The 19,722-nt window shown below is 33.7% G+C and overlaps 1 protein-coding gene across 1 annotated transcript; it reads left to right on the top strand.

Moving 5' to 3' along the window:
- Positions 1 to 495: 495 nt before the first annotated feature.
- LOC113501804 lies at positions 496 to 18,901 on the top strand. The gene is made up of 21 exons (XM_026883068.1): positions 496 to 605; positions 5,892 to 6,100; positions 6,579 to 6,776; positions 6,918 to 7,100; positions 7,478 to 7,547; positions 7,771 to 7,897; positions 8,238 to 8,421; positions 8,745 to 8,857; positions 9,140 to 9,377; positions 9,735 to 9,920; positions 10,302 to 10,482; positions 15,057 to 15,268; positions 15,487 to 15,684; positions 15,852 to 16,034; positions 16,456 to 16,525; positions 16,765 to 16,891; positions 17,046 to 17,229; positions 17,310 to 17,422; positions 17,527 to 17,764; positions 17,934 to 18,119; positions 18,257 to 18,901. Exons 1-21 carry the CDS (start codon positions 511 to 513, stop codon positions 18,436 to 18,438), a joined length of 3,477 nt encoding a protein of 1,158 aa, XP_026738869.1. The 5' UTR covers positions 496 to 510; the 3' UTR covers positions 18,439 to 18,901.
- Positions 18,902 to 19,722: the final 821 nt, after the last annotated feature.

The following is a 19,722-nucleotide window of genomic DNA, read 5'->3' on the forward strand; positions in this document are numbered from 1 at the left end:
AAATACTACCATCGATTTTACGCCTTTTAAGTTTAAAATATAAATGGAATATTATTAAATATTATAATTTTTTTTTTTTAATATGTTGGAATGTTTTGACGGAAATTTTTAAGAATTTTCATTCTCATTGGGACTACTTAATCTATTTTTTCTGTACTTTATATTCTATAAAGAAAACGCAATAAGAAACAAAGTTATAAAGGGTCTCAAATTTAATGAATAAAAAAATATTTTTGGTATGGTAGACCCCTAGTAAATTACGACGAATTCTATTTCAAAAAAGAAATACTTTGTAGCGTTTTTAGTACAAATAATTCCACCTGAATTAGTTTCAGAAAACCTTTATACACATTACATGTAAGCACATTTATTAGTAGAAAATACATTTTCAACTGTTTTCAAAAAACAGTCTGAAAAAAAACGGGTTCACGGTATTATGGAAACAATCGCATCTCAGGTGCGTTTTGTCCAATGTTTACATGCGGTTTCTAACGTTTTATTCGTGTAGCAATGCGTGAGATAAGTCTTGTTGTGTATTTCGGGCTGTTTCAGTTCGCAAGATGGCTCTACGAACCAGTTTCGACAACCATTACGGATTCATGGACGTAAGGATTATGTTTTTCATCACACTTCTTACCAATACTAGTAAATGTGTGTCATTTTAATGTAAAAGTTTTTTTTAATCTCGTTGAGTAATTTGCATGGTTGTGGACTTATGTATGTTCTGACTAATCTTTAAAACGGTTGAACCTACCGATTAGGTAAAACCTTACACAGGTAGTTGATTTAAAAGGCAACCTACGCCTATTATCCAACACGCTATAATTCTCAAGGTTTTATGCAAAAAAGATGGAATTACGAACTAAAATTAAATTTTTAGTCGAATTGTTTTGAGAACATTACTGAAACATATTTTGTTCTTTTTACATGTCATAAAGATCGTAGGCTACATAACTTTGAACACTAATGCACTTAATATTTCCGCCTATTTTATTTAATTGTATCTATAAATGAAACCGGCTCTATTTTAAGATATAATTAATTTAAATTCAGCCTGCTCACTCAGTTGTTTAACAGTCAGACTTATAAGGAAGCAGGTTATTTTGCATTCATACGGTCTGACATACTAAATACCTCCATGCGTCTACCAAGAATGTTTAGAATCATCATCATTAGATCAAGAGCCTAACCAATACCTTTTACAAAGATTGAGTTGTTGGAAAGAGATGTCGTTCTGCGTGTAACGATCCGTCCCTCTCCCACAATTGAAACCATCTTACTAAAAGAGGTCGGATATGCATCTTGCCCTCTGAGCTCTTAAATCTGAATTTACAGTTACGAAACACTTAAACTAGTTTTGTTGTCATATTTGTAATCATAATCAATTATTTTATCATCCGAAATGTGAAATTAATATTCATTTTGAGAGCATCAAACGTCGAACGAATAAATAAACAGCTGTTGTGCAACTGATGCTTTGATAGATCTTCTTTTGAAATAAGAACATTTTTTAAACCTAGTTCTTACTCTAGTACCGAATCAACCTTAGATCTGCTGGTCTTGACTGAAAATAACTGTGTAGTGTAGTTTTGTAATAAGACAGTAACAGTTCTGGTTTAGGGTTTTATAAACGACTTTTTTCAAGCTTCGTACATACTCTAGTACCGTAAGAATATTGGATGTGTTGGTTTTGATTTAAATTAGTTGTAAAGCATATTTTTGTATAAGAAAAAAACAGTTCTGGTTTAAGAGCATATTGTAAAGGTAATAAGAAAAATGAGCACGAAAAAATTTACAATAACATATCAAAGCAAAGCGATGTATGCGACGGTTACAGAAATCTCTGTAGGTATAGTATCTAAGTATAAGAGCTAAGTAAATACTAATTATTCCTAAAATTTACGTTACAATTTAATTATTATGTTTAGTTATTCATGTTCATATTTTTTCTCTTGAATCATGTCTTATTGCCAATCAAAGTTATTAAGAAAAAACGGAAAACCGGACTGTTACAAATATTCATGATAATAAATAATTTTTATACCTTTTTAATGACGTGATAAGTTACGTGACGTATAATTTGATTTTATAGGTTTCTTGACACAGACGAACATTTAAGAGTTTATTATTAAATAAGATGATGTCAATCACTCATTATAATTAATGTTTTCTCTATAAAAATTGTATATAAATTACGTATTTGATTGATTGTATAAATATCGTCACTATACATACATTCATTAATTATATTTATTTTTAGGAAATGAAACAAATAGAGTCGCTTGACTTACATATATTTTTATTGCTAATAAAAATATTTATCGTTTAGTAACCAATTTAAAACAAGAGAAATATTACAAATAAACCCTTTGCACTTATTGAATTAATTTAAATACATTTTTCTATAAACTAGTTCTCACTATTAACTACGCAACTATAAAACATAATCACTTTAAAAAACAAAGTAACATAGCCAGTTTTTGACCATCTCAATATGTTTATCTAACCATATTCCTATTAATAGCCGTGACTATTAGAAAAAAATCGTTAGAAACTATTAAATCTGTTGACGAAAATGTAGTGTGATAGGTCATGATTACACTTTTTTTAACTCTGGCGTGTTGTAATTAATAACGCTCCTATAACTTATTTACAACACTTAATATAAAGGAATAATTCCATTTAAAACTGTTTTCTGACGAGGGATTAAATCTTTGGTCCATTTAATTAATTTACTTTAAATTTAGGTACCTACCTAACCTAGGTACATGTTGCGAATACATATGTGTTCTCCTTTTGTTCTTAACTAGAAATATTCATCGTGAAATAATAATAGTGCTAAGCCTAATTTTGTTAAGATCATAAAAATATCAAACATATCACAGCCGTTGTTTTGAACATTTCAACATTTTCAACATTTATGCTTCTTGTGTTCAATTCAATCTCATATCCAAAGCGCCTTCAAATTTGTTTTTAGCAATGCACCTAATAACGAATGCTTATTAAAATGCACAGGCGCTAACTTAAATATGCTGCCTTAATCGCTTGAGGAGTACCAATACAGCACCTATATAGAGAAAGTTAGTGGGTAAATGAAATCATAGATTGTTGAACACCTTTTTTAATACGCCTTTTAGTTATAAATTGCCGACAATCAATCTCTTGATGCCAAAACGTACCTAGGTACCTTCTTCTTGGGTTAATTCAAGGCAGTACCTATAGGCTGTACTATTTGTTATTATGCTATTATGTACTAAAAATGAAAGTTAATACATTATTTAAACAATAAAAAATGCAAGTCATTGTTTTTTCGCAGATCACACGTACCTACCTACCTTTTTAAGACGTTATATGTTAACTTAGTGTTTAAAAAAAAGATTAATGTTTGATAATTATGACAAGATTCAAATACCTTATAGACTAATATTACACAACGCAGCAATTTCCAAATAAAAATAAAATACTTATTTCCTTAGCTGGTCTGTAATTAATTTTACATCATCACCTGTTTCAATTTTTGTTTGTTACTCGTATTAAACGACTCACGTTCTACGGTGTGGACAGTCTTATCTCAAGCAAAAAGACACCCAGACTCCTGACAAGTATTCTTGGATCACACAAATGCTTGTCCTACGCGGGGATCGAACACGTGACACATCGGGCACTGCGGGTTTGGCGTGATGATGTACCAGTCGATTGAGAACGAAAAAACATTTTCAAGAAAAAAAACTAGTTTCACAATCTTAATCCAATTTAATTGAGATAGTCAGAATTTCACAACTGTCAAAAATCATTCATCCATAGCTCATCGATTCAATTTGATAACACAATGCGCATGCGCATACCTTAAATTATTCTTCATAGTTGAAGCAAATATTATAATGGGGGTGAAGAGTCGAAATCGCATTTCCGTCATTTGTTTATTATGACACCATTAAGGCCAGTATGTAACTGCACCTGGAATTTTATTACTTGATAAACACAGATTAAAAAGCATAAAAAATAGTCGAATAGCTTTGATAGTAAACATGGTTCTCCGTTATTTCGTCTTGGCGGAGTCTCTACGTAAATTGTTGATAGAATAAGAACACAATTTACAATTTAATTTTAAATATATTTTTTTTATCCAATACTGGTTGTAGCCAATGGTTAGTACGAGTACCTTGTATACTTCAACTCATAGTACTACGCGTTTTGTATGTAACTTATAAGGTACCTACTTACCGTATATACAGCAAAAAATATGTCCTTTATAAAAAGCAACAATTTAAATTTTACTTTTACAATCTGTGTATAATATTTAATTTATACCAAAAGGGGAAACGGAACCATATCAGTAACGCTTCGCGGTTTATCCGTCTGTGAACAACTTAATCTCATGAAGTGTCACAGTGTCACTCATAAGTGTTGGTATAATAACTCTTAATATATCTCTTACAACGTTGTTAGAGTTATAAATTGAATAGGTGACTAATGCTTGGAGACAAAACTCATTTTCTCTGTCTTATTTGTCAAGAACCCTCAGTTTACCAAATCTGACGCAGCCTTGCCCGGTTTTTTGTTAGCAGCGATTAGTACCTTCATCATAATCTTCATAAATTTATTTGTTTCCATTAAATACGAAATAGCACATTAAGTTGTAAAGATTAAAGTTAAAAGACAAATAAAAGTCACCATTTACCATTTACCACCCATTACCACCGCACATAACATTTATGAAGGTAATCCATAAAATCATGGTTCAAGTATGAAACACAGCATTTCCTGACTGAACGTAGCCTTAAACGCACATCACATTTTTATTCTCACAAAGTACAGTGAATAACAACACATTGTTTGAAGGTAATACATTAATATCGAATAAAACTATTATAAATGCTTATAACTGCATGTAAATGCGCAGTATAAATTAAACAACAAAACTGCATCGACAATACCAGTGTACTGCTTACGACAATAGTATTATTATAATTAAAACAAAAATGAATTGCGACATTTTTTAGTCATTAGGTTGGATGTCGCATGGAAACGTTACTTTAACTGCTGGCCGTGTAGACAAACACGCTTTTTTATATTAATATACAAAGTGATGGTTTTATTGTGACTTTAAAATTAGTGGTGAGTTATAATTTAGATACTTATTTAGGTGTACTAATTAATCGAAGTAGGCGGAAATAAGGTATTATTTAATTAGTATATCTTTCTCTTCACTAAATAATTCTTATACAGGGCAGAAGTCAGTATCGCCAGTACCAGTTCTAAGACGCCACTTACAAACATCGTGAGGAATCTTGATTTTTAAATATTAATATCTGAAATGGGCAACACGCAGTCAGCTAGTGTGATGTCCAAGACTCTATCCTTCCTTATAGTATAGCATAATATGAACAAGCCTCTTCTCATGGTTCAGAAGAGGCTTGTTCATATTAGAGGGACATTTAAATACTAGGCGGGCTCAGCGCCTGAGGTACTCTCTAGTTTGTTATAGTGTAATGCAGGAATATGAAGAAATAATGCACCTAGCATTGGCAAGGTGTTTCAGTGAATATTAAACATCTTAAACCCATATTTATCGTACAATTCAAGAAAATATTACTTTAGCCAAAATGTGTATGAAGAAATATATGCAAATCGTAGTGATTTTTATTTTTATCTTTAGAAATTTAGTACTTACCTCAGCAATTTTGTGTTATTTTGTCAACACTAGGCAATCTATGTTTATCAATGTCCAAAACTTGAAAATAATCCCTAAGTATACGTACACTAAAAAATAGAACACGTAAAATAATTAATTAGGTACTATATGTTTGTTGTATTAAATGTGACATAGTATGGTGTACCAAGGTATGTAACAAGATTTAATTTTGAATTTTTATTGATTTTTCTTTCAGTACCATGACATCTATATTCGACACAACTCATGAAGTCAACTACACTCGGTTAATATTTTACCCGTTACTGTTAGTAACTTCGGTGCTATGGGTACTACATAGATGGCAACAAAAGTCGAGGTTGTACCAGCTCGGCCAGATCCTGCCAGGTCCACAAACCGTGCCATTTTTTGGAAACGCCCTTCTTGCTTTTGGAAAGAGGCCTGATCGTAAGTTGTCTACAATTTAAACAGTGTTATGCATTTTATGAACTATGTGCTAATATTGTGCAAGTATATTTTTCAAACTAACTTTGCTACTACTTCACCAGGTCAGATTAGTTTACTTTAACTTTGCGTTGCGATTATGGAAAGAGATGCCGCTCCACGCAATATATTGCGCTGTCACGCTTCTACAATCATATAGTATAAATACAAAAGTATTACTTAAATATGTTACTTGGTGGTAGACCATCTGTTGTAGACCATGATGTTCAGGAAGAGGCTTCCTACTATTAGGAAGTCTTAATCATGTTAAAGAACTATGTAAATGTGTATCCGTATTAATGAATAGTGTGTATGTGAGTATCTATTGACTATTGTGTCGTTTCCCGGTTTTGGATATCTTTAGTATGTTGCATATATTGAGAAAAACCTTTTATGTATAAATTAAACATCTAACGTCATAATTTATTTGAACCTCTTCCAGAGCTAGTCGAAATTGCTCTGAGCTACGCTGACAAATATGGGTCGGTGGTGCGTGGATTCCTTGGCTCTAAACTGGTGGTATTCCTAGCTGATGCCGACGACGTTGAAGTTATCTTGAACAGCCAAGTCCATATCGATAAGTCTTCGGAGTACAGATTCTTTAAACCTTGGCTTGGAGAAGGACTACTTATTAGCACAGGTAATATGCTTTCATTAGCTTATTCTAACTTATAATATTATTGTTCCTCTGCTGACCAAAGGCCCAAGTCCTTTTTGCGAACCACACTTTAGCTTGGACCGGACCAACAGTTTCGAAAAATTTTGATCTTCTTATTTACAGGTAAAAAATGGCGTTACCATCGCAAGATTATTGCTCCAACATTCCACATCAATATTTTGAAATCTTTTGTTGATGTCTTCAATCAGAACAGTAAGAATGTCGTTGAAAAACTGCAGACTGAAATTGGTAAAACGTTTGATGTTCACGACCACATGAGTACGGCTACAGTTGACATATTGCTGGGTAAGTGCTGAAAAATTTGGAATAAAATAGCTGATACCTTTTTGTAAAAATATATCTGTCACCATAATGCTTTTAAAGGGGACAAGCATTATAGTGTTTGGAAATATAACGATTAATGTGCAGATTTTGATTAGTAAGTAGTTACTTATTTTTAATGGTGCTCGTGCAAGTTCTGTATCTTAGAATGTAAGGGCAGCCCAGTGGTTTTCGAGAATTCAAATCGGGTACATTAAGGTACATCCCTATTTCTTATTTGCCTAAGACAAAGGAAGTTTTCGAAAAGAAGTAAATAAAACCACTTTATATTTGTTCATATCATTATTTTGTACAGCATATGATTTATTTTCTTCATAATTATCTTTACCATCCTGTTCCAGAAACTGCAATGGGTATAACAAGAAAAACTCAAGACGAATCTGGTTTTGATTATGCAATGGCTGTAATGAAGTAAGTTAAATAACTCTATTCGTAAAACGTTATTTGTCTGAATTTCTGACAAAAAACTTTTAAAATTTAAAAACTAACGATTTATTATTCAGAATTCAAAGAGATGATCTATTTTATTAAAACTGCCTACCTAATTGCAAGTAAAGAAGATCAAAGCAGAATACTGAATATATTTAATTACCTATAGGTACAGTATATTATATTCGACGTTTTTATATTTCAGAATGTGTAACATAATTCACCAGAGACACTACAAGTTCTGGTTACGATTTGACGCACTTTTCAAAATAACACCATTCTTCAAGAAACAAAAACAACTTTTAGATATTATTCATGGACTGACAAACAAGGTACGAAAATATTTACTTTAATTTGCACAAAAACCTAAGTACTTATAATTATTTTTCATTTATAACTGCAAGAATCATTAGTGGTTGGAGCGTCATACTAAAATATGCGAAATTTCAATCTCCATGAACCAGCCTTTATTTGACACACTAATAATCTGAATGATTACCAACTTATTAAATTTATTATTATTGAACATGTAGGCTTTATAGGGTCTACTAAATGGAGTAAAGCACGATTCTTCTAAAACTACAACAATTAACTCAGGAAGGTAGACGCACTGAATTGCGAGAATTCCTTAGAACGAGATTATTTTTCAATGACGTCTTATGTTTTGTTTAGGTAATAAAAAGTAAAAAGCAGACGTACTTTGAGAACAAAGCGAAAGGCTTCATCCCTCCAACATTAGAAGAGCTGACACGGAGTAGTGATAATGATATCTTGGCTAATGACAACAAGACAGTCTCGGATACAGTGTTCAAGGGATACCGGGACGATTTGGATATCAATGACGAAAATGATATAGGTAAGAAATACGTTCATGACCAAATTGCCTATACCAAAATTCCTATGACCTATTTATTTTAAGCGTCTGTTATAGCGTACTTACGCAAGCTAATTATACCACCGTAGCCTTGGCTAAAAGTCGGGTAGAGGAACTGCAAATCTATATGCGATTTAAAAATAAAAATTAGAAAATTCTTAAACATCTTTTTTAAATTCACTTTTCTTTTTAAATTGAATTCAAGTAGAAATACTAATAGAGAATTCTATTATACAATTACTTCACAACATAAAATGTCATATCAAGCCGGTATTAATGATCATTTTGTATTTCTGCTAACAAAGGGGAGAAAAAACGTCTTGCTTTCTTGGATCTGATGATCGAGTCAGCACAGAACGGTACCAACCAATTAACTGACCACGAGATAAAAGAAGAGGTTGACACAATTATGTTTGAGGTAAATATTGACGAGTAACTTCAAGAAACTAAATAATTTTGACCTAATATATCTAGGCATCACTAATAAAATAAACGGCTATTCAAATCTGAAAAGCATAACCTTAAACCAAAGTAATTTAAAGGGCATCCTAATAAAATCCCAACTAACAGTAATCAAATACGCGTTGTCACCAGTGATGCAAACAATAAATTACCTAGTATAAACGTTTTGAATACAATAGAATATTAAATTACAGTTTTGTACTACGTAATATCTAACAATTGAAACTTTGAATAACAGGGTCACGACACTACCGCAGCTGGCTCCAGTTTCGTACTTTGCCTACTGGGTATCTACAAGGATATCCAAGCTAAGGTGTACAATGAGCTCTATGAGATCTTCGGATCGTCTGACCGACCAGCCACGTTCGCTGATACCTTGCAGATGAAGTATTTAGAGAGAGTTATCCTTGAATCCTTAAGGATGTATCCACCTGTGCCTGTTATTGCTAGGAAGCTTAACAGTGATGTGAAGATTGGTAAGAATCTTATTGATTATGATGGTTATACGAAACCTTAACTTTCGGTTATTTGATAACGAAATGAAAGTGATAAAAGAGTTAGCAATTGATGGAACTAAGTTTTAGAAACCAATATTTCACGCTGCAGTCATAAGGTTTATAGTCGTGTTACTAAAAAATCTTTACGCATCTTGGAAAACAAGCAGTTTTTAATCCAAGGAGATTTAAATCTAACGTGTGATAATAACAAACCTTAAATAATACAGTTTAAAATAAATAAATAATAAATAAAATAAAATGCACTTGAATAAGGAACTAGTAAATTTGATGGCAGGATAGAAAAACAGAACTACTTATCACTCTATTATATTGCAGCAACCAACAACTACGTCCTACCAGCAGGCTGCACAGTAGTGATAGCTACCTACAAGATTCACCGCAGTCCGAAGTACTACAAGGACCCTGACACCTTCAACCCCGACAACTTCTTGCCCGAGAACACTTCGAACCGCCACTACTACAGCTACATTCCCTTCAGCGCTGGACCCAGGAGCTGTGTTGGTAAGCATCGTGTAATTACCTCTTTTCTTCTCGAGTTGCCATTCAATTGTTTCATCAGTCACAGAGCTGATTGTGCAATCTTTGAATAAGTGATCAACTCCTGCGATGACACGAATACTATTGATTAATTATTGGATGGTTTTTAATTAGAGATTTTGAATTACGGACATCGTTATTTATACAAATGATGTTGTCTATGACAGTTGGGCTAAAACCTTGTTCTGAGTTGAACATAAAGTTTTATATGAGACAAAAGAGTCCCAACTCTAAAAGAGGTGGAGGTCGACTCCAAAACCTGGAGCAGTATAGCCAAGGACAAAGAGTGGAGAGGACTCTTTTGGAAAACATTCTTCTTTAATATAAATGTATTCTTATTTTCAGGTCGCAAATACGCCTTACTGAAGCTGAAGATTTTACTGTCAACGATATTAAGAAACTACGAATGTATATCTGATGTCCCTGAAAGTGAATTCAAGCTTTTGGCAGACATCATTTTAAAGAGATCTGATGGATTTAGACTCCAAATAAAACCTAGAGTGAGGGCTCCAATAAATGTACCTTAGTTAATAGTTTATACTTCATAATTGATGGGACTAACCAATTAAGTTATAAACAACTTTAAGTATCAATGTAAAATAATAATTGTGTATTAAAATAACATTAATTTTAAAATCATTTTTATTTGTACTTAAGTGTATGTTATATACGAACATTTATCTAATAAATATAGCCTTGTGTTTCTTTTTTATTTTCCTTTTTATTCTACTAGGTTCCATAGGTAGGCTGCATAAACTCAGCTCAGCTGGCTGAGGATTAATCTACTGACTATCTCGATATAAAACAGAAGTATAAAATTCAAGGCAAATGTGTACAAGTTTCATTTAAATAAGAACAATTGTTGAATTTTTTTAGCCTTAACGTTTCAGCATTTTTTTTAACCATAACGGCAGAATTACTTTCTACGTACCTATCCTTTCTTAAAACAAACGTTCTAAAAAACTACACAATCATTTTTAGGTTAGCTTATCAAACTTTATTAAAGTATCATGTTTTAATACATAGTTAAATACGTGATTTAAAATTGAAAATCAGACACTAAATCATAAACAATACGAAATATCGATAAAATTTAATCGAGAATACCCTTTATTGTTCCGTGACGAATTGATGTGGACTATCGAAATAAAAATGTGAAACAATTGTTTATTTGTAATAATACAGTTTTACAAGGTGACAAATATAGTTAAAGTCTACCATTTATGGTCTCCTGACATTAACTGATCTTTTAACTTTCACTTTTAGTATCTACTACAAAATACGTGCTTTGATTATTTTATTTTTATCCGAATGACTGTAGAATTAACACTCAGCTGGGGCTACTTTTATTTATTCCATAATTATTGTTCACACAATTTTTTTAATACAGAACATATAATAAAAGTTGGACAAAAGTGCTGATTATTTCATATTATAGTAAGTCTCTACTAGCGGACCCGGTTTTTACTATGACCCAACATGAGGAGAGACACGATGTGCAAATCTTAGACGTTATTTATAGTCTCTATCGAACATGGCAAGAGTAGGAGAGAGTTGGAAAGAAACAAAGATATTGGATAGATGTAAAGAGAGTATCAGCTCAGGTAAACAGTTGTCACTCTATAGTTGATTTAATCTAACACGTTTAAACGTCATTTCTGACCATAGCATGAAAAATCCAATACTTTCTGGAAACAGGATTCCAGAAGTTTAATCTCTTACTTACTGTTTGCTACAATGAACAATAATGATAAATCTATATCTATACTAATGTATAAAGCTGAAGAGTTTGTTTGTTTGATTGTTTGTTTCTTTGTTTGAACGCGCTAATCTCAGGAACAACTGGTCCAAATTGAAAAATTATTTTTGTGTTGAATAGACCATTCATCGAGGAAGGCTATAAACCATCACGCTGCGACTAATAGGAGCGAAGATACAATGGAAAATGTAAAAAAAACAGGGCAGGTATAAATCTTAACTTATATCTTCTACCCGCGGGGACGAAGTCGCGGGCAACAGCTAGTATTTAATAACCACAACTTCACTTCACACAAAGTTATGTGCGTAGTTACCTCAATATGATTGTTTATAAACAATGCTTCATATTTTTCAAATCGTCCGATAATTATTGTAAATTTATTCTTGAATACTATTAAAACAAATTAGTGACCAAGTAAAGAGGCCCTTGTAAGGAAATGTGCAATGTTTCAAAGTTTATCTAATTAATACTTTTCACTAAGTATGAAGAATGGTAATGTTTTTCCTTGTTTTATTAGGCCGCTGTGCAGCAATGTTTGCAAATAAATATTAAATTTTTAATGCATCAGGCGTCACAGTTTATCATAATTTAGCCATAACCGATTTCTAACTCCAAAATTACTGAACTACAAAGGACCCACGCCCAACTCGTAGCAAATTTTTGTAGATGCGATGCGTTCGCAAACGCGACACTGTTGCGCTTCTGTCACGATACAGGTGGTTCAGTTAGAGTTCCTCAATCAGGCACAACCCTCCCTCCATTTTTCGATCGAGATCGTCCAACACTATCGCACGTTTTTTTTCGATGCATTCGCGATGCTATAGCGCAATTCAAGTTCGCTGCGCTTTAGTAACTATACTGTAACCACACCACAAAAAAACACCTTGGGCAATTAAGAGGCATTAAATGAATCTAAAGACTTTTACTAAATTGGGGCATTTGTTAAATGGACCTAACAACCTAAAACCTGAAATTAAAGGTCCCAATTCAGAGTTTAACTTTGAAGATTTCAATTAAAATCAAAGGAGAAAGAATTACATTTTTGCCGGCTAGCGTAAGAAGTAATTTTATATTGTAACAGTGAAGGTCTGTGACGTAAAAGTTAATAAAAAGACAATGTCACGTATTGATTTGAATTCGACATATTTAGGGTACGATAGACGATCAAATGAGTTCAGTAGTTATGATTTAAAAAATCCTTTGTTTGTTTCGCAAAGATCCTGATGCCAGGATATGAAATGAAATCATTTATTCTGTCGTTCTGCGAGTGGGATATATCATCACTTTTAAAGCTCAAAGATCTGTTGTTTAGGTGTATACTGTTAACATTCCCAGTTCCTACTCCCTATGACAGTAAAAAGAGATAAATATTTATAAACTTGTGTCGATTTTAGCGTGTAGTAGAAGAAATTCGAGTACCATAATGACCTGATTTGATAACTCTATGATATAAGCAGTTATTTATTACAACACATTTAATAATTTTAACAACATTGTTTTGATTAAATTACTCGTCACCCCTCTTCCTCTTCCAAATATTGTTTCCGTATCCATATTGATCATTGTTATTACCTCAATAGCATGGTATGGAATACAAAAGGAATATTGGGTATTTAATGTGTACTGCTTTTTTATGATCTGGTCAGCTATATTATTGAGAATCAATTCTATGATTTTGGTAAGACACATCCTGCATGCTTATGTAATTGATGATGACCGGTGGTGTGACTTGCTCAAGCTGTGGTAATTTCGCATGAAATTTAGAACAGACTAAGTCCCAAAACTTTGTCTTTTTACGAATATATTCTATTGCGAAGTAAAAGTTTAAATTTCCACGAGGAGCTCGTGACTAAGCTATAACCGCATAAGTGATTCGATCACAGGTTAAGCTATGCTTGACGCGGTTGGTCCTTAGATGGGTGACCATCTTTGTCATAACGAGTTCCTCCGTGTTTCGGAAGGCACGTTAAATTGTGGGTCCCGGCTGTTATTCCTACATCTTTGACAGTCGTTACAGGTAGTCAGAAGCTTGAAAAAGTCTGACAGCCAGTCTAACCAAGGGGTATCGTGTTGCCCAGGTAACTGGGTTAAGGAGGTCAGATTGGCAGTCGCTCCTTGTAAAACATTGGTACTTAGCTGAAACCGGTTGGACTGGTAGCCGACCCGAACATAGTTGGGAAGAGGCTAGGCCAATGATGAATGATATAAATTTTAATTTTCGGAAACCAAAAATGTATTGCTGTATCGTTAACTGGATATTAGCTTGGAGCTAGAGTATAACGCAATATTTACGACTTAGAAATGTCTTTTCTTACACACGTTTTCTATCAACGCAAACAGTTGACTAAATGTCTCTTAGCTCAGAGAACTAGGTGCATCTTTATTATCATTGTACATAAATTAAAAATATCGCTAATAAATTAAGGCATATTTTTGTCCTTATTGTAAAAAAAACGTGTAAAATAAGACTGTATTTACTATTATTACCTTTGGACGCTTGGAGGTGCGTAGTACAAAATTCGCAATAGAATATATTCGTAAAAGTTTACTGTGTAGGTATAAAAGACAATGACAATGCAATTTCATTTTAATTCAATATAATACTTTAACACTATAAAACAAATGAACTTAAAATTTGTGACGCGATTACCTATAAATTCACTTACCATCCTCAAGATTGCGTAATTAATATTGATTTTTATACGTCCGAAACATTATAATGATATACATTATCCAAAGTAATCAGTATTAATATTATGTGTGCGCACGTGATGTCACAGACTGCTTATATAAATTGGCTTCTAAATAAATTATTTAATTGTGATTGGAACACCGACTGAATAGGGTTTGAAAAGAATTGGATTAAAATTTAACAATGTAAGTGCGAGTATAGCTTATTTATTCAATTGTTTTATCAATTTTAAGTTAGTGAATTTTAGATCTATTAATCTTTATTTTTTGAATTTCAAAATATTGCATTTTGTGGTGTCTTAAATGTAAAAATCTTTGACCATAGTATTTATTGAATATCGACAAAATCATATAAAATATAAAACGATTTACCATATCTTAAAGTGGAAAAGGGGTACCAGCAAAATTGTTGTGCTTGTTATTAATTTCTTGCATAAGATAGGTGATTTTACCACAAAACGACGGAATGGATTTCATTTTGTGGTATAAGCCCAGAAGGCATCTCGCTGCTATTAGAGCAAGTCCTTGCTAGATCCCCAGGACACTACTTCTTAAAATTAAACTTTTGAAGTAGTGAAATAACTACAAAGTGATACTTAATCGAGAAGATTTGTGTTATTTACTGTGTATAACTAGTTCTTTCATTTCAGCACAATGACGTCCCTGGTCGAGGAAGCCCAGGTGCCCAGCTACAACACAAGACTGATATTCTACCCACTCCTATTACTCGCCTCCAGTATCTGGATTTTGTACAGATGGCAACAAAAGTCTCGCTTCCATTCCATCGCTGAGAAGCTTCCGGGACCACCCGCCATCCCCTTTGTTGGAAACGCTTTATTGGTCTTGAGGAAAAACCCGACTCGTAAGTTCTTACCGGTCTAGTGTTTCTTATAAACTATTTTTTTTTCTTATAGCCAATCCTTATAGAATTCAAATGAGCCAAATGTCAGATCTTTATACCAATGAGTAAATCTTCAACTTGGCGTTTCAGCATATACCAAACATGCTGTCCACACTTTAAGATCGAAAATAGTGAGTTTGGCTAAAAGCAACTTTGGCTAATCATCATCTTTATTTCAGAATTGGTCGAGTTCGCTCTGAAATTCGCTGAACAGTTCGGTAACGTCATCAGAGTCTGGCTGGGAACAAACCTGCTTGTCTTCCTTACCGACCCCAACGACGTTGAGGTCATCCTCAACAGCAATGTCCACATTGACAAATCCACAGAATACAAATTCTTCAAGCCCTGGCTTGGAGAGGGTCTCCTTATCAGTACTGGTAAGAATAATCTCCTTAATAATAATTCTTTCAGATACAATAACATATAAAATCATCTGAGTATCCAAAGATTATAGATGAAATTTTAAATTGTGTTTAAGTTCGTTAACTAAGCTGAAACATTTTCTACTTTAAATAGAATCTAACTTTTGATGTCTTATTACCAGGTGACAAATGGCGTTCCCACCGTAAAATGATTGCCCCAACTTTCCACATCAACATCCTGAAGTCCTTCGTCAGCGTTTTCAACCAAAACAGCAAAAACGTCGTCGAGAAGATGAAGGGTGAGATGGGCAAAGTATTCGATGTGCACGACTACATGAGCGGTGTCACCGTCGACATCCTTCTTGGTAAGTTATACGAACATAGCATCCCTGTAGAAAACTGCGAAATATGGTATGTGACGTTGACTCGATGCGCTTTTGTAAGAGCCGAGTTACTTAAAATATTTTTCCTATGTTTGTGTGGATTTTTAATGATCTAAAGAGATTACTTATAAGACAAACTTGAACTTGGTGTATTTAAAACGAGTATTATTACATCATCCAAATAATATTACAGAAACGAATCGGTGACTAATTAAAAATCATTATGTAGGGTTAACAGGGCTACAAGTTCATGAATTTAACGTGAATTTTCATTAACATTCATAAGCATAATAGCAATTATTTAACTTTTAAATTGATAAATCAGCATGACTAGCTACTAAGTAAGGAAATAGGAATATTGTAATCGTATGATATATATTTACATTTAATTTCTACTATGCAGAAACCGCTATGGGAATCACAAGAAAGACACAAGACGAATCTGGATTCGACTACGCCATGGCTGTAATGAAGTAAGTTAACTTCTTCGATTTTTTCACCGTTGTCTAAAAGTTAACGTTATAATCCAGACAACTAGCACCGGAGAAGCTTTCCAGTGATAGCTGTTCACGCTCCTTCCTCCTTTCTAGGATGTCAATCAGATTTCCACCGAAGCCCAAAATGAAAAATACAATATTTAAACCGTTTATACCCAAGTTAAGGTCAACTTGGGTTCACTCTTCACCACACTTATTAAATTATTTTTATTCAGGATGTGCGACATCATTCACCAGAGGCAGTACAAACTTTGGCTCCGTTTTGACGCATTCTTCAACCGTACATCTTTCTTCAACCAGCAGAAGAAACTCCTCAACACCATCCACGGACTTACCACTAAAGTACGTTATTAAGATATTAAACTTAATTATTATTCACTTCTGCCAACTTGGTTTGTTCTAACACAGTTCGCAAATACAGGTTTTTTATGAATTTTACAAAAACTACTATAACAAACGGCAAACAATTATCTTTAAATCTCATCTCTTTGTGTAGGTAATCAAGAGCAAGAAGGAAATCTATCTAGAAAACAAATCAAAGGGTTTCATCCCCCCGACCCTCGAGGAGCTTACAAAGTCAACGGACGACAATGTATTGGCTAACAACGACAAGTCTCTCTCAGAAGATGTCTTCAAGGGATACCGCGATGACTTGGACTTCAACGACGAAAACGACATCGGTAAATTCATACTAGATATACCAACCCTTTATCTTGATCTATAAAATGCAATCATTAATATCCTTTGTTGTTTATAACAGGTGAGAAGAAGCGTTTGGCTTTCTTGGACCTTATGATTGAGTCTGCCCAAAATGGTACCAACAACATCAGCGACGAGGAAATCAAGGAAGAAGTAGACACCATCATGTTTGAGGTAATATAACTTGAACACTACAAATTATTAGTATGAAAAACAACGTATTTAAATTTCCTGATCCAATCCACAGTTAATTAATTATTCTAAATTGTTATCATCAGGGTCACGACACCACCGCTGCCGGCTCCAGTTTCGTTCTCTGCCTCCTTGGAGTCCACAAGGACATCCAAACTAAAGTGTACGATGAGTTGTACGAGATCTTCGGCGACTCTGACAGGCCAGCCACCTTCGCTGACACCCTCCGCATGAAGTACCTCGAGCGCGTCATTCTGGAGTCTCTGAGGATGTACCCACCAGTACCCATCATTGCCAGAAAACTCAACCGTGATGTTAAAATCGGTAAGTCAAATAACAGTACCAAATCAAAGATTTTTGTATATTTAATAGAGGTGAATTACGTCAACTATTTAACCTTTTGATCCATTGTTTATTCAGTTAACCGATTTGCTTTCATGATAATTATTTACGCATTCAAGTTCATGTAAAGATATTCATTGTCTTTCTACAGCTACAAACAACTACGTCCTCCCTGCCGGTTGTACCGTCGTAATTGGTACGTTGAAGGTGCACCGCAACCCTCAACACTACAAAAACCCCAATGTGTTCAACCCCGACAACTTCTTGCCCGAAAACACATCGAACCGCCACTATTACAGCTACATTCCCTTCAGCGCTGGACCCAGGAGCTGTGTCGGTGAGTTATTGATTGTCCTTATTTTGCTTTCTTTTATCGAGTCCATTTTTTATCACATTAAAACTTCTTTAATCCTGAGCATCTTCGCCCCACTTTCATTGATAATTTTCTATTAAATTTCCATTTCTCTTGTACAGGTCGTAAATACGCCATCCTGAAGCTCAAGATCCTCCTGTCTACCGTCCTGCGTAACTACAAGGTGACCTCTGACGTCACTGAGAAGGAATTCCAGCTGCAGGCTGACATCATCCTGAAGAGGACTGACGGCTTCAGGCTCCAGATCGAGCCCAGACAGAGGGTCCCCTCCACCGTCGCTTAAAGCACCAAAGAACATGTCATTATCACACTTGGATTTTGGCGTCATATTGCGTTGAATTTTGGGTAGTAAAATGTGATATATCCTATTTATTTTTTAACATTACACTACTTTTATACTATAAGTTTTATTTATTTAATTTAATACAATATTATTTCTTGAATTTAATACTCATTCATGCCTTAGATGCCTCTTTATGTTACGTTTTATCGCGAAGTTAGAACGAATATTTATAATAATTATTTATTTAAATCATCCAACTGTAATTATTTATAAAATCACTAATTTATCAGTTGGCAATTTAGTGGCGGTTCCTACAGGGTCGTCGAGTAATTTTAAGGTGTTTCGTCATTTTCACTATTACATGCATGAAAGGTGTTAAACAGCATGATTACAATTACAAAGAAGAATTTAGTATGTTAATGATAAACCTACTAAATATGTAAATAAACACCAATAATAATTATGAAAGCGTTTTAATTACCTTTGACCCCCTTTATATCAGCAAACGTAATGTTACGATGCATTGTCCTCAAATATCTCGCTTTAATAATTTAATATTTAAACGGTGAGATATATTATATGCTTCAAACAAATTTCCTGAAAAAATTCTGTAATGAAAAACTCATAGCTACATACATACTCATACACTCATAACGTTCCGTGGGTGAAATTTTTGAAACTAGGAAAACTATCCATGTTAATAGAACTATTCTACAGAATAGTTCTTTTATTCACAAAAAAATATGTTTAAAATGTTATTGAATTGTAACGATGCAAAAGTATAATTCTTTGTTCTCATTGTCCTTATACGAGTATAGTATCTGTTCAGAATTTGACTATGCAGACAACGCACTGTAACTAGTCCTACCACTGATTTGAATGATTGAAGGAAGCATTGTGGAAGAAAGGCGTCATTAGAGCCATCTAGTGCGCTAGATTGAAACTCCACAAAACTATATTAAAAACTTTCAACCGCTGATAATTTGACGTTGCAAAAGGTATGATACAGTACTACCATTTCCAACTCACAAATGAATCAAGTATTTCCAAATACTTCAAGTAATTGGTAGCAGTTATTTTTTCTAATCGCTCATCTTTCAAACATAGCGCCTCTCTCTTTACAGCTTCAGCCTAAGATCCTATAGGACTAGGATCCTATATGTAGGTTCACTTCAAATACTTATACTAAATTAGTCTACTAATTACTATCTGTGCCGAAGTCGATGTAGTGGCTGGTAAGCGAAGGCAAGATTTTTTAAGTTGAATCTATTAATACATAAGAGC

Source organism: Trichoplusia ni, chromosome 2, assembly GCF_003590095.1.
Source record: "Trichoplusia ni isolate ovarian cell line Hi5 chromosome 2, tn1, whole genome shotgun sequence".
Taxonomy (NCBI): Eukaryota; Metazoa; Arthropoda; class Insecta; order Lepidoptera; family Noctuidae; genus Trichoplusia; species Trichoplusia ni.

Excerpts from the sequence above, each read along its gene's own strand:
- LOC113501804 (XM_026883068.1), top strand. The coding sequence starts at position 511 with ATGCGTGAGATAAGTCTTGTTGTGTATTTCGGGCTGTTTCAGTTCGCA. Across the intron at positions 9,378-9,734 it reads TAACAGTGATGTGAAGATTG|CAACCAACAACTACGTCCTA; the intron begins GTAAGAATCTTA and ends ATTATATTGCAG. Across the intron at positions 15,269-15,486 it reads CTTGAGGAAAAACCCGACTC|AATTGGTCGAGTTCGCTCTG; the intron begins GTAAGTTCTTAC and ends TCTTTATTTCAG.